Below are 13,404 nucleotides of genomic sequence, written 5' to 3' on the forward strand. Positions count from 1 at the left end.
ACTGGATCCACCTAACGTGCTTTTGAATTTCAATCTCAAAAAAAAGTTTCTCTATGATCTGTATGACATCCATCACTCACAATTTCATCTCTCCATTCTATTAAATCAGTTGGTATTATACCTTTGTTGACTTGTAGAGAATTCTTACCCATTACAAGTTCCTTTATTTTACTATAATAGTATACTGGAAGCCTCTATGTGAGATGATGATTAGAAATTCCAAGTGAATTGGGTGAGCAAGTATATTTAGGATTCTAAACTTCCTCCATAGCATGTAGTACTTGATGAAAGCAAAAAGCTAACAAGGTAGCTAAGAGATGAATGTAAATTTGAAGCGAGATGTGTAGCTATGTTGATAGACACATAAAAAAGGGAATAGTAAAAATGAATATATGTCATTCCACATACTATATATGGTCCAAAACATGAACAAAAAACAACTGGGTAAATCAGAGCGAGTGTCGCTTATTCATTCCATACATCCACAAATCAATGTGCTTGACTTTTTCGTAAAACAAAGGCCAAGAATATGATGGTGATTTAAGCAATTGGTGGTGCAATAGTTGGAGATCTAGCAAAGTTGAGGCCTTTTTGTGATGTAGGTAACTTTGGATTGAAGTAGTGTGCCATGTAGTCTCGAAAGGTAACCCCTTGGTACACTGGTGGATTGTCATCATCGATAAGTGTTGGAAGAGGAGCAATAAGATCTTCTTCAAGAGGTCCAAAAGTGAAAGGCATAGAGACTCTCAGCTTCTGATTATTTGCAACAACTTTATGTATGCACGACTTGTATCTTCCATTGGTCAAAATCTGCAAGATAATCAGTTCTTTGACGTCATGAGAAGGTTTTAATAAAGAGAAGAGAGAGACATGCAAGCTCTATTTGAGCTAGGAAGAGGATCCCTCCGTCCCTTATATCGAGAGATCACATGCACGAAAGAAATGGCAAGACATTTAGTAATTGACACACCTCGATTTGGTCTGCCAGAAGCACCAAAATTGTATCAGGCCTATGCTTGACTTCAACCCATTCGCCCGTGTTTGAGAGCGTTTGCAATCCCCCCACCTCGTCTTGGAGTATGAGCGTAAGAGTTCCTACATCAGAGTGCTCTTTGAAACCCAGTTGTTCCCTAGGATTAGAGCAAACGGGGTAGAAATTAAGGGTGAGTACCGCCCGCTCAATTGTCGGCAATGCACTCTTCATGTACCCAGCTTCCAATCCGAGGGTCTCAAATATAAGAGAATAAAGAGTGCTTCCAAGTTTCTCCATGTTCCGTCCAAATTCTTTAAGAGTTTCCCTGCATCGTTGAAACAATGAGTCGTCACTACTCTATCATTTTCTTCAAGAGCGCTGCTACTAGTGAAGGCCACTCAAACGTGTGACGTACCCAAAAAGTTCCGATGCCTCTTGAAACCCATCGCAAACACCTGGACGACGTCGGATCACCAGTATCTCCAGCCAGTTTGCCGGCTCAGTCGTCTCATTTGACATAAAGGAGATCCCCTTCTCTCTCTCGGTCGAGGAAAAACGTTCTTTTACCGTAGGTGGTTGCTCGTAGAAATGTCGAGCAGCTGCCCACATATCATCTACCAACTCTCGAGAGAGGCCATGATTCACAATCTTATGTACAAGACAAATGAGGCGCGTTCAAAACCTGCCGAATGATACGAGACTTGACCATCATCAGTGTAACCAAAGGGCTGTAACGTACCTGAAAACAGCCCCACTCACGGCAAGCACGGGCTATTTCACGCAGAAGGAGGCTTTGCCGATCGCCCAGCAGGTCTGCAAGGTCGACTGTAGGGACTTCTGGGGGCTGAGCATGGGCAGTGGCGGGAGGTGCAGCCATGGGAGCCATTGGGAGGAATGAAGAAACGGAAGAGCTCGAAGAAGTGGAACTGTCGAAGAGTATGAGGCAATGAGGAAGCAGGAGCTGCTGCTGAGGACCAATTGCACTAGCTCTCTGTTCCTGGACATAATATACACAACTCATTTATTTCCATCACGCCCACAAGGTCCATGCATGTTAGGAAAAGAAAAAGAGACGTCTTGTGACAATAAATCTGAGAGACAAGCCTCAAGCAACGACGGGAAGGATACATCGTACGCAATATCCATTAAATCTGAGACGAGCATGCAGGTCGCGCCTGAAGCGCTTTTCAAGTTCTCCTTGTATGATCACCAGAGACATGTGACGAATCACATGTCTCTCGTGATCATACAAGGAGAACTTGAAAAGCGCTTCAGGCGCGACCTGCATGCTCGTCTTGGATATTAGCAATCTGTCTGAACGTGCGATGTATCCTTCCTGTCGTTGCTTGAGCCTGATTGGATATGTCCACGAACAAAGAGCTAGCGCAATTGGTCCTACTTCACCGTTGCCTCTAGTCAGCAGCATTTTGGATTGTGAATTCTGAAAGTTCTGCATTTTGCTAAACATAGAAATTACCTTGCGTTTAAGGAAGCTCTCACTCCTTAACCCGTGGCAAGCCACAACCAACGAGATATTAACACCCTAGCCCGTTCACTTGGGAGGGGTGACGAAAAAGCGTCGCTACATATGTACATATATAAATGAATGATGGAATGAATAATTTAAATAAATAAATATGTATGTATGTATGTATATGCATATGCATATATATATACATGTACATACATACATACATATACAAATACATATACGTATACATATACGTATACATATACATATACATACATGTATACATATACATATAAATATACATATACATACATGTATACATATACATATAAATATACATATACATATATGTATACATATACACGTGTGTGTGTGTATGAACTAGGTATCACTTTGATCAGTGGTGGACAAGCAATAATCCCACATCGTAATGTATACATAAAATTGAGGGGAATTCACAACATTCTCCTTAAAAATGAATGCACCATATGATGGGTTTTCAATTGAGGATAACTTCGAATGACCTGCTAGCTAACCAACTTGATTCAAGGGATCATTGACTTCAATCCCATGTCTTTGACTCATTATGAACCTAAGAGGTGTCATTAGGCAAAATCCATGATGTCTTTTGATATATGATATTGTTTGAAGATGATTTTGAGTAGTCAAAATAATTTCAACTTGGGGTTTTGGATGAAATTTGGATGGTGGGAAGTGAGTTCCAGTGGCTTCTGGATGGAAAATGTCTTGTGTTCAGGCTACCTGTGGATCAGAGACTGCAGTCCGTGAGTCACCTCAGAGGGGTAGCACGCAGGATTCAACAGATAGATGCAGCCATCCCAATGGAATGGATAGTTGAGCTGCCTACTACCTCCACCACTTGGATGGGAGCTTTTTCACGGACATCAGTTCCTTTATAGGTGATCGCTCTCCGAGGTTTGGGGGAAGACGCACTGGTCTTTGATATTGGGGATGGAGCTTTACTTTCTACATCCAAGGATGGCATTCTTCTTGAGGTTGCCTTTCAGCCTGTCAGGATTGCTAGTTTTATGAACCATGGAGCGGGCTTGCAGTGGTACTTAGACCTCGACCCTCTGCTCTTGGCCTTGGGTTCCTGGAGGTTGTGGTTATATGGAGGTGCACCTATCAGGTGCTTGCAGTGGGACCCAGGAGAGTGGGAATGGATAGATCATGGGCACCGAGAGAGGGGGATTCCCTTCTTTAGTTTCACGGTTGGTAATGCCAGGAGGTTTCAGTTGAACAGTAGGGGTTGGATTCCTTCTAGAGCCCCCCATTGGGAAAGCTTCTTCATCACCGCAGACTTGCATAGAAATTTCTGGAGGAGGCTCTGGAAATCCCTCAGAAATAGAAAGATCACTCTTTTCTTTTGGCTTTCTATTCACGGAGGGATTGTAGTGAATGTGTGAAGAATGTGTGAAGATCATGTTTTGGGACTGATCCCACTTGTCCTCGATGTCATTCTGTAGAGGAGTCAGTGCGACATTGCCTTCCGGACTGCAATCAAGCGAGGACTGTTTGGAAAGGGGTTGCTCGGATACTCAACATCTTTCACACATCCCCTTTCTTCATGACTTGGGGCTCGGTCGCATGGTTATCTCTTACCGGGCCCCAGGTGTTTTATGAGGGTGAGCCTTCTTCTTGGGCACTCTCGGTCCGCCAGCAGGTGATAGAGCCCTGCACTCTACAGGATGTACCACTTACTCCCTTCAAAGCTTCTCATGTTTCAGTGGACACCTCTTGGGAGATTTTGGCTAGCATTTCCTCTTGGCACATTTGGAGAGCCAGATGTACTGAGGCCTTGGATAGCACCCAGATACACCCATTAAAGGGTGTTCACAGGTATTTGGATTGACACGGTTCACACTTTGATAGCCATATGGGCTAGCATGCAGGGTTCTTCACGGGCAACCTCTTCTAGAAGGACTATTTTTCTTCAAATTTGGAGGGGTTCTCCCTTTTTCTTAGAGGTTTCTACCGGATTGAGATGGCACTATCAGCCTCAATCCTTTCTTTTTGGCTCTTGAGCTTTTCATGCATCGCATGATGTATCCCGTATGGAGCTTGCTCTAATGGTTTTTCTTTAATACTTAATAGAAGTCTTTTTTTGCCAAAAAAAAAAAAAGGTCTTGTGTTCTTGGAATTTTCCCCAAGATATGTTGATTTGATTCTATACATTGGAATGCCTTTTGGCTTGGTTGTACTCTTGGATTCATTCTTTCCTTCTATTAGGAAAAAAAAGGGAACTCATTTTGGGCTTTTCGGCCAAATTGAAAAATCCCTCTCCACCAATCACAAGAGGGCGATGTAACTTTGAGAAAATAGGAAAAATACAAAATAGTTTCACATAATTGGAGAAAGAGATAAAACATTACGGATGTACAACTTTATAAACCTGAGAAGGATTTTCGAAAAAGATCATAGACTCAAACCACTCTCCCTGCTACTACGCCTACTACCATGTCGTGTCGAGCTTGTACGCTGGCCACTCGTAGCCGGAGACTGCATGGGACTATGCTGACCACTCGTAGCTGGAGAACTGAGTCTCGACTGCACAGAAGTACATTGACGGCTCTGCGAGATAGAAGGACCTCCGGACGGCATGGGGGAAGAGGCATAAGATGGCATGGCAAAAGGGGCATAAGACGGCATGGGGAAAGGGGCATAAGATGGCATGGGAGATGGGCATCGACTGTGTAGCTGGCTGGGCTATGCTGACTCCGCTGGGATGATCTCAGCTGGTGTGGGGTGGTTTGGAGTCTGTAGTGCCGACTCCTGGGGGGTGTTTAGAGTACCTGTCATATACCCGTATAACTTCGCAGGACTAGGAGGGTGCCCTAAAAGGTTATATAAGTCTCTAAAAATCGACTCCCGGGGATCAGGTGAGCTAGAAGCGGGCCACATGATGAATGGGAAAAAAGAAAAAAAATCTATTACTGATGAGCTGAGAAGAAAGGGGAAGGGAAGAGAGGATTACTGTCAGAGCGCGTCTATAGACGCGTCTGATTAGCACATCTACTTTTGTGTATAACAGCGCGTCTATAGATGCAGCTGTTTGTGTCTGCAAATAGGCTAGAAGCACGTTTAGACATGCCTATAGATGCGGTTTTAGATGCGCTCTGAGACAAGCCTATAGACGCACTCCAAAAGACGAACTTTTCTAAAAAGTAGAAAAGGACATTGCACCCGATACACAAACGTGACACTGATACCCAGATCATGCATTTTTTGGATACGAGAAAGTACAAATCCAAAGAGAGGAAACTTCCAAAAAAGATCAACTGCAAAAAGACTTACTTTGGATAGAGGTATGGAAGGTTCTTCTCCTTTTTCAAAGTTTCTTCTCCTCCTTGTTCGTCCTCCTCTCCTTTAAGCTTGGAAGTAAGTGTGGGTGCCTTCCTCTTAAGTGTAAGCTTGGAAGTAAGTATGGGTGCCTTCCTCTTAAGCGTCGAAACTGTGGATCTGCTAATAAGGAAGCAAGCAAGCCACGCGAAGTATAAGTAATGTGAAGAAAAGCGAAGCGAGCGCACTTAAAGCAGGTTTAAAAGCTGCATCTATAGGCACGTCTAATAGCACGTCTATAGGCACATCTAAATGCACAGAGTAGATGTAGTTTTAGATGCGCTTTTAGATGCGGAGCATAAAACAAATAGATGCGGTTTTAGATGTGCACCACCGAACAAACAGACGTGCTTTTAGATGCGCCACAAAGTTTAAAATTAAACATTTGAAGAAGAGCAAATTTTTTTGGGTTGTTTGTTTGTAGGATGTCTTCATCTTCAACAAGTAGCTCTAGTGAGGATGAATCCCTCCGTATCCACCATCGCGAAATGTGGTTGGAGCAAAAAATCAAATGTATGTGTGATTGATGTCGAGGAAACATGTATCATGCACGCAGGATTACACTCAATCACATCTCAAAGTATGGAGAATGGGATGCGACCATAAACAGGGTAAGGATTTGTAAGTTAAGGTTGATTGAGATACCTATGGGTGTTCATATATTTGAGTTATGATCCCATTTTAATTTGATACAGGATGCAGTGCCACACCCGCATATGTTGCCCTATGATCGCCGTGAGGAGGCGAAGTGTCAGCAATATGAGGTGGGATCTTCAGGAGGGACCGTTACAGATGCATGGAGTGATGGTGATAGTAGCCCTCCGCCATTACCTCATGAAGCCCTAGAGGAGGAGGTGTTTGATGATATGGTGAGGAATTTATATGTCCATCAAAGGAGGGATGATAGCATGGAGCAGGATGATCTTTTTACTGCAGCATCGACTCCATTGTTTGAGGGGTGCACATTCTCTGTTCTACGTGCCTCCCTTGAGTTACTAAACTTGCAAACCATCTATGGATGGAGCAATGCAAGTTTGAATGCATTACTCAAGTAAGCTTTAATTTAAAGTCCATTTTGCAAACATGGTGAATTATGCTAGTGGGTCAATTACTCGAATGCTTTTCCTCATTTATGGTCTTCACGTGCAGGCTATTGTGTAAAATGCTTCCAAGGGATAATAAATTATTGACCTCAAGAGATATGGCAAGGCAACATGTGACCTCTCTTGGAGGATTAGATTACAAGCGCATCCATGCATGTGTCAACGATTGCATTTTGTTTTGTGGACTACATAAGGATGCAAGAGAGTGTCCTACTTGTGGAGAGGCAAGATATAGAGTAGATCTCAAAACTTTGGACGTGCCTCGTAAGGTTCTGCGACATCTTCCCATAATCCCTCACATCCAACATATGTTCAAGTGCAAATCTATTACAGAGCTCATGTCATGGCATTCCTCCCATCGATCAACCGATGGCAAGTGGAGAACTCCCGCGGACTCTCCTGCGTGGAAGCATATTAAAGACACTTGGCCAAGCTTCAAGCAAGAAAGTAGGAGCTCGAGACTTGGATTGGGTATGGATAGTGTGAACTCATTTGGTCTCAAAAGCACGTCTTACAGTGTATGGCCAGTGATATTGGTGAAATATAATCTTCCACCCTCTATGGCTATTAAGAAAGGACATGTTATGTTGTCCCTTCTAATTCTAGGGAAACATAAAGTCAAAAATCCTGATGTTTATTTGGAGCCTTTGATTGACGCGCTAGAGATACTTTGGAGAGGTATCGAGGTGCATGATGTGAGCAGGCCTCCCTCTTCATGAGACTTCAACTGCAAAGCAGTCTTGATGTGGACGATGCATGACTTCCCAGGCTATGGCGAGTGTTCAGGTAAGCATTGCACTTCTAATTATGACTAGGCAAAGGATGTGGCACCCTAAGCCCACCTTCAACTCTTAATTGCATCTATTGTTCAAGTCTCACTACATCGGGTTACCATGCATGTCCTCTTTGTGGTCCTTTGCTAGTTACCTCTTGGGCAGATGCATTGAATAAGGTCATCTATGAGAATCACCATCGATTTCTTGCACTTGATCATCCTAGATATGTTGCCCCTTGGAATGAAGTCCTCCCACAATCACTCATCGCAGGAGATTGGATGTGAATTTGGGACGGTTTCACGACTCCTCCACCACTTGGCATGAGCCGGTAAGGGTTTGTAACTATTGTGTGCTATATTGGCTTGAAATAAAGATTGCCTGCTAACACCAACTTTTGTTTAGATACTCCATCTTTTATCGTTTACCATATTGGTCCCACCTCAAGATCAATTGCCTGCTTGATCCCATGCATATCTTCAAGAATGTGGCATCTACCATTTGGGAGCATTTGAATGGGACATGAGATTCCATAGGCATAAGGGAGGATCTACGTACCACAAGGAGGATGTGTGAAGCTTGGCCACAAGAGAGACCAAATGGGCGTGTTTTTTTACCTCGTGCACCGTGGATGTTATCAAAGCTAGAGATGGCGACGGTGAAGTGCGCTATTACTACAATTCGTACTCCCACTGGATGCATGAGGTGTTTGAAGGGAGCCTTTACAAAGAGCAAGAAAAGAGGTGTAGAGCAATTATATGGCTTGAAATCTCATGATTGGCACAAGATGCTCCAAGTAAGTATTTTATGTGCATAATATCTTTTTCCTTTCAAATTTGTGAGTGAATGATTATAAGCAACTAATCAACCACCTCCTCGTGGGTTCAATTCATACTCGGGGGGGTCACTCATCATATGTAACCCTATCACGTGAGTTCAACAAAAGGATATTTTTTATTTCTAAAATTCACAGAAATAAATATACATAAGGGATTATTTAAAATAGTTTTGGAAAAAATTTACAGATTTGTATAGAAAAGGGGTACATTTTATTAATGAAAATTTTACACAGATAAGGGATTTTAGAAATATGCCTTGAACGCACGTGGTATAGAGGGTTTATACATAGTGACCCCCCCGAGAATTCATACTACCTACTAGCATTTCACGTAGTGCATCGAAGGATGTGAAAGATTATATTTACAAGATGGGCAAGCTTGTGAGATACTTTACATGATACAAAATATGATGCGTATCAATCCATGCAAGTTTGAATGCATATTGCTAATATGCTGTACTTTTTCATGGTGGCATTTTAGTTTAGTTCATTTCTTCTTATTTGTTCTAATAAAATCTATAGAATCTTCCACTATACAAGATTGTGAGACTGGATAGATGGCTTAAGTGTACCAAATGTATGAGAATGCTTGAGGGGTAGATTTATATTTAAAGCCTCTGTTGACTGGCAAGTTCTTTGCATTATGATAAATTTCTAAATATATAAATATATAGAAGTACATGATGAAATTAAAGTTAGATTTTCACACACACACACAACTAAATATGTGACTTACTGCATTCACTACTCTAGCTCTATTCATTAATTTAGTTGAATTTTTAACTACTTTTCGCGATCATAAACTGAGATTAAAGAAATACCTAAAATATCTAACAAGACACCTTCTACCAGGCCATTATAGAAATTTTCATTCTTTAATTTTCTCATTTTAATCATTTGATTCTTCTTGCTAAGAATTTGCTTGTTGTTTCTGTTTATCTATGTATGTAGTGTCCTTTCATGTTCTTGTTGAAGATAGAAGCATGAAGATATATATCCCTACTATATGACTTGATGAGGGGTAGACATACTGCTAATGATGGGCCTACCATAGGCTTAAGTTAGCCAAATGTGCATTGGATATAAGGGCATAAGTCTTCTTTTGGTGCTTAATTGTATAGATCTAGCCAAAATTTTAAATTGAATATATAATATGTTGGCGAAAGTTTCCAAATATATTTATTTATTACATAAAACTTTGGTGAATTTTCATGGACTTTATTTATAATTTTATAATCTTAAAGGCTAAACCGAGCTCTTTTTTTAATTTTAGTTTCAAATTGTGGCGAATATACTTAGCTTTTATTTTTATAAAAGCATATAAACTTTCACAAGGCATATAAAACTTTCGCTTATTAACGAAACTAATGCGAAAAAATCATCCCTGATGGCCACCATGAGGTAGTTGATGAGCCACCACTTTAGGAGTGGCATAGCTATTGACTGGCTGCAAGATGACCAAAAGAAGCAGGCAGTCATCAAGGAATTGAAAAGACAATATCCTAACCCCCCAAATTGAGAGTTCAATTCGGATTACATGAAAGAGTGCATGGCGGTCCTGTTGAAGGATTGTAGGTCAACCTTGCGTACTTCCATTGCAAAGGGGAAGGCTAAACCCAGCTGGGCAGACAAAGCTAACTAGAAGTTATTTGAGAAGCAATAAAGGACCATCTTGAAGCGTTTGAGGGTCAAAGGAGGGTTGCGAGGAGATGGATGGACTCCGTAGGTACTTCACACTTTGGTGCAGGCAGACGGTTGGCATTCAAGGCAACCGTTGGTAAGTCTACTTCTTCTCATTTAATGTATTGTTCTATTTTGTTTTACTACATATTGCATGCACTTTATCTAACTCTCATAAATTGGGCCCATAGCAAGCTGTGATGGGTCGCCTTCCCATAGACATAGAGACCAGACACGTGTTTCGCGTAGGAACAAAGCTGTGGTTTAGCCCACGAGGGCAAGGAATCAGGCGTAGCTTATGAGGGCCAGGGATCAGGCCAATGTGACGAGGACGAGGATGAGGATGAGGACGAGGACAACGATTCGGATAAGTAGTAGAAGTAGTAGTATTAGTAGTAGTTTGCATATACTTCGCCATGTATATGCTTTTGTATGTCGGCTCGTTTGAGCGATTTTGTATCACCCTTTTTGAAAGGATAATTTTGTAACAAACAATGTTGTATATCTTCGATATGTATATGCTTATGTCGCTCGACTCGTTTGAGCGATTTTGTATCATCCTTTTCACAAGGAAAATTTTGTAACAAAAACATTCTTTTGTAATTAATTAAAAAAAAACATTAGTGGGGCAAAACAGGGCTTGCTGTGGCCTTGTTTAGCCCCACTAATTTTTTTAAAAATCTTTTGTTAATCATCACTATATAGTGATGTTTACGAGTGTCACTATATAGTGACGTTTACCAGTGTCACTATATAGTGATACTTATATAGTGATCGTTCTTTTTTGATGCTAATAGCAACATAAATACCGACCTTTGTGCCCATTAAAAAAAAACTTTTGAGTGTAAAAAAGATTGGTATTTTTGTCAAAAAAGGGCCTGTGCCTTGTACGTAGTGGGTGGCCTCAAAAAGAGTTTGTTTATTCCTCAAAGAAACAAGATCAGTAGAGGAGGAGAAAGGGTAATTTGCTCTTGACGAGGAGCTGGGATGGAATTGATATAAAACAAATTTATGGATCCTTTTTTCTCCTCGAGGACTGGAAATCCTTCAACACGAGGACTAAAAATCCTTGGAGAGAACTAGAAAATTTGCAAAAATCAGTGAGCGAGATGGACATCTATAAACTAGATAGGGGTAGTTGGGGATTAGGCGATAAGGTCACCAAGACGAACATCTGGGCATGTGCAATAAAGTGTTGAGGAGTATCATGGGATGGATCAATAGGTTGCAATGATACCATATTAGATTTGGGACAAATGTTGGAAGGCAAGCCAAGAAATTGAATAAAGTTCTAACTCTGTGATATGGACACGATAGAGATACAGACAAAGAAGATTGTATTGCTCGATCACTTTGCTACATGGATAGTAAGATATTTTTGAAGAAGAGTGATTATATAACTAGTTATTTAGGACATTGACCATTGTGTGTGAAGTTTCTTGCTACATGGATAGTTACATATTTTTAAAGAAGAGTGGTTATATAACCGGCTATTTAGGACATTGACCATTGTGTGTGAATGTATCTATAGTGTGAGGACTTTATGTCTTTTCAATGAAGCATGCAAACTTTGCAAATGTGATCTTGGAGATCTTTGCCACAAAATAATGCTCTTTGAAGTTGCTTAAAATTGCATTGCTCTAACAATGCATCCTACATTTTCTTCTTCCTAATGATGCAACATATTATAGCGGTCTTTAAGTGTTGAGTTTAGATTTTAATTTTGGCAGGCAATCTTGATGAATTTCATGAGAGAAAGACAACTTTCTTGCTATAGTCAAATACAGTGGTCACAGTGGGATTGGACATTGCAATATGATCTCATATCTAAAAGCACTCAATCAAAAAGAAACTTTAGCCCTCAGGGGGGTCACTATGTATAAAGCCTATATATCACGTGCATTCAAGGCCTATTTGTAAAACTCCTTATCTGTAAATCTATAATGGATAAAACACACCCCTTTTGTATTCCAACTGTAAATACCCCCTTTATATGATACCCTTCTGTATGTGAAAAATGTGTAAAAAGGACATTTAAAAAACTCATTCTATTGAACCCACGTGCTATGATTACATATTTATGAGTGACCCCCCTGAGCTTTAGCCACAAGCACCCAAACAAATTGTCATGAGGGACAAAGGATTTGTATCTCATCATGCATTGGATGCAATAGAGAGGCTAGGTTGCCACATTTGGTGAACTTGGCAAGTATCTAGGGTGAGGAGCTCTTGATTGGTCGGAGATACAACATGGCCTATATGATATTGCTGAGCTCAGGGTAGGTCTCTCCGCCACAATCAAAGTGTAATCAATTGCACAAATAGGATGGAAGATGCAGAATTTGGAACTCAAGAAGTTTGCTAAAACGATAGAAAGAAGAGTTGCCCATGCATGTAAAGAGATGCACAATTGTGCACATGCATGCACACACATACACACACATATTAGCATAAACATAGACATGCACATGCATATAGACACATGTATAGCCACACCACATGCACACATACATGGATGCACTCACTCACATATGTCCAAATAATTAACACATACACATGTTAAATACCTTTTCCATTTTGGATTGCTTATCCATCTTCCCTATCGATTTTTTGTTCTTGCTCCCATTAGATGATGGCATTGCCCTAGACATGGTGAATTTCTTGCATGAAACCCATGGTTTCCACTTGGGGCATTCAAAAGTCTACTAAACACATAATATTCCAAGCATTTGAGAGGAATAAAGGTTGCAACAATAACTAAAATTTTTTGCTTCCTCTTTTCTCACGTAGCACCACAATAAGATTGATACTAAATTTATGGCACAATCACAACTCTAAAACTGACAAATTGAAGAGATCGAGGGGTCTTGAAACTTGAAATTTTATTTTCTTAAAATTTAGATCTCACCTTGAGACCAAGTGGAGCGGGTCTCTAGACGGGTCACACTACGTTAAGGAAAGCAGTAGTTGATATAGGGATACAAGTAAAGTGGCTAGTGGCCAGTTGGCCGGAGGAGAGCGCTAGAGCTAGTCTTCAAAGCATTTTGATGGAGATGTCTTTTGTCTGACAGCTTTGTAAGGTTCTCTTTTCCTGAAGTACGAACGACGCGGCCCCACAACACACACCTTTTCTACGTACAATCCATGGACCTCGATGGAAATAAAAATATGTCCCGCAGCCCGCTTCCCTCACTGCCTCACGCTGT

The 13,404-nt window shown here is 41.0% G+C and overlaps 1 protein-coding gene across 1 annotated transcript; it reads right to left on the minus strand.

Moving 5' to 3' along the window:
* Positions 1 to 464: 464 nt before the first annotated feature.
* Positions 465 to 1,966, minus strand: LOC147899235 (flavonol synthase/flavanone 3-hydroxylase-like). Its single transcript, XM_087378304.1, has 4 exons — positions 1,713 to 1,966; positions 1,389 to 1,621; positions 971 to 1,298; positions 465 to 810 (listed from the first exon to the last, which is right to left on the minus strand). The coding sequence occupies exons 1-4, from the start codon at positions 1,857 to 1,859 to the stop codon at positions 541 to 543; spliced, it is 978 nt and encodes a 325-aa protein (XP_087234430.1). The 5' UTR covers positions 1,860 to 1,966; the 3' UTR covers positions 465 to 540.
* Between the last annotated feature and the right edge of the window lie 11,438 nt (positions 1,967 to 13,404).

Source organism: Dipteris shenzhenensis, chromosome 8 (assembly GCF_047967505.1).
Source record: "Dipteris shenzhenensis isolate YYH24624 ecotype China chromosome 8, Dip_SZ_1.0, whole genome shotgun sequence".
NCBI lineage: Eukaryota > Viridiplantae > Streptophyta > Polypodiopsida > Gleicheniales > Dipteridaceae > Dipteris > Dipteris shenzhenensis.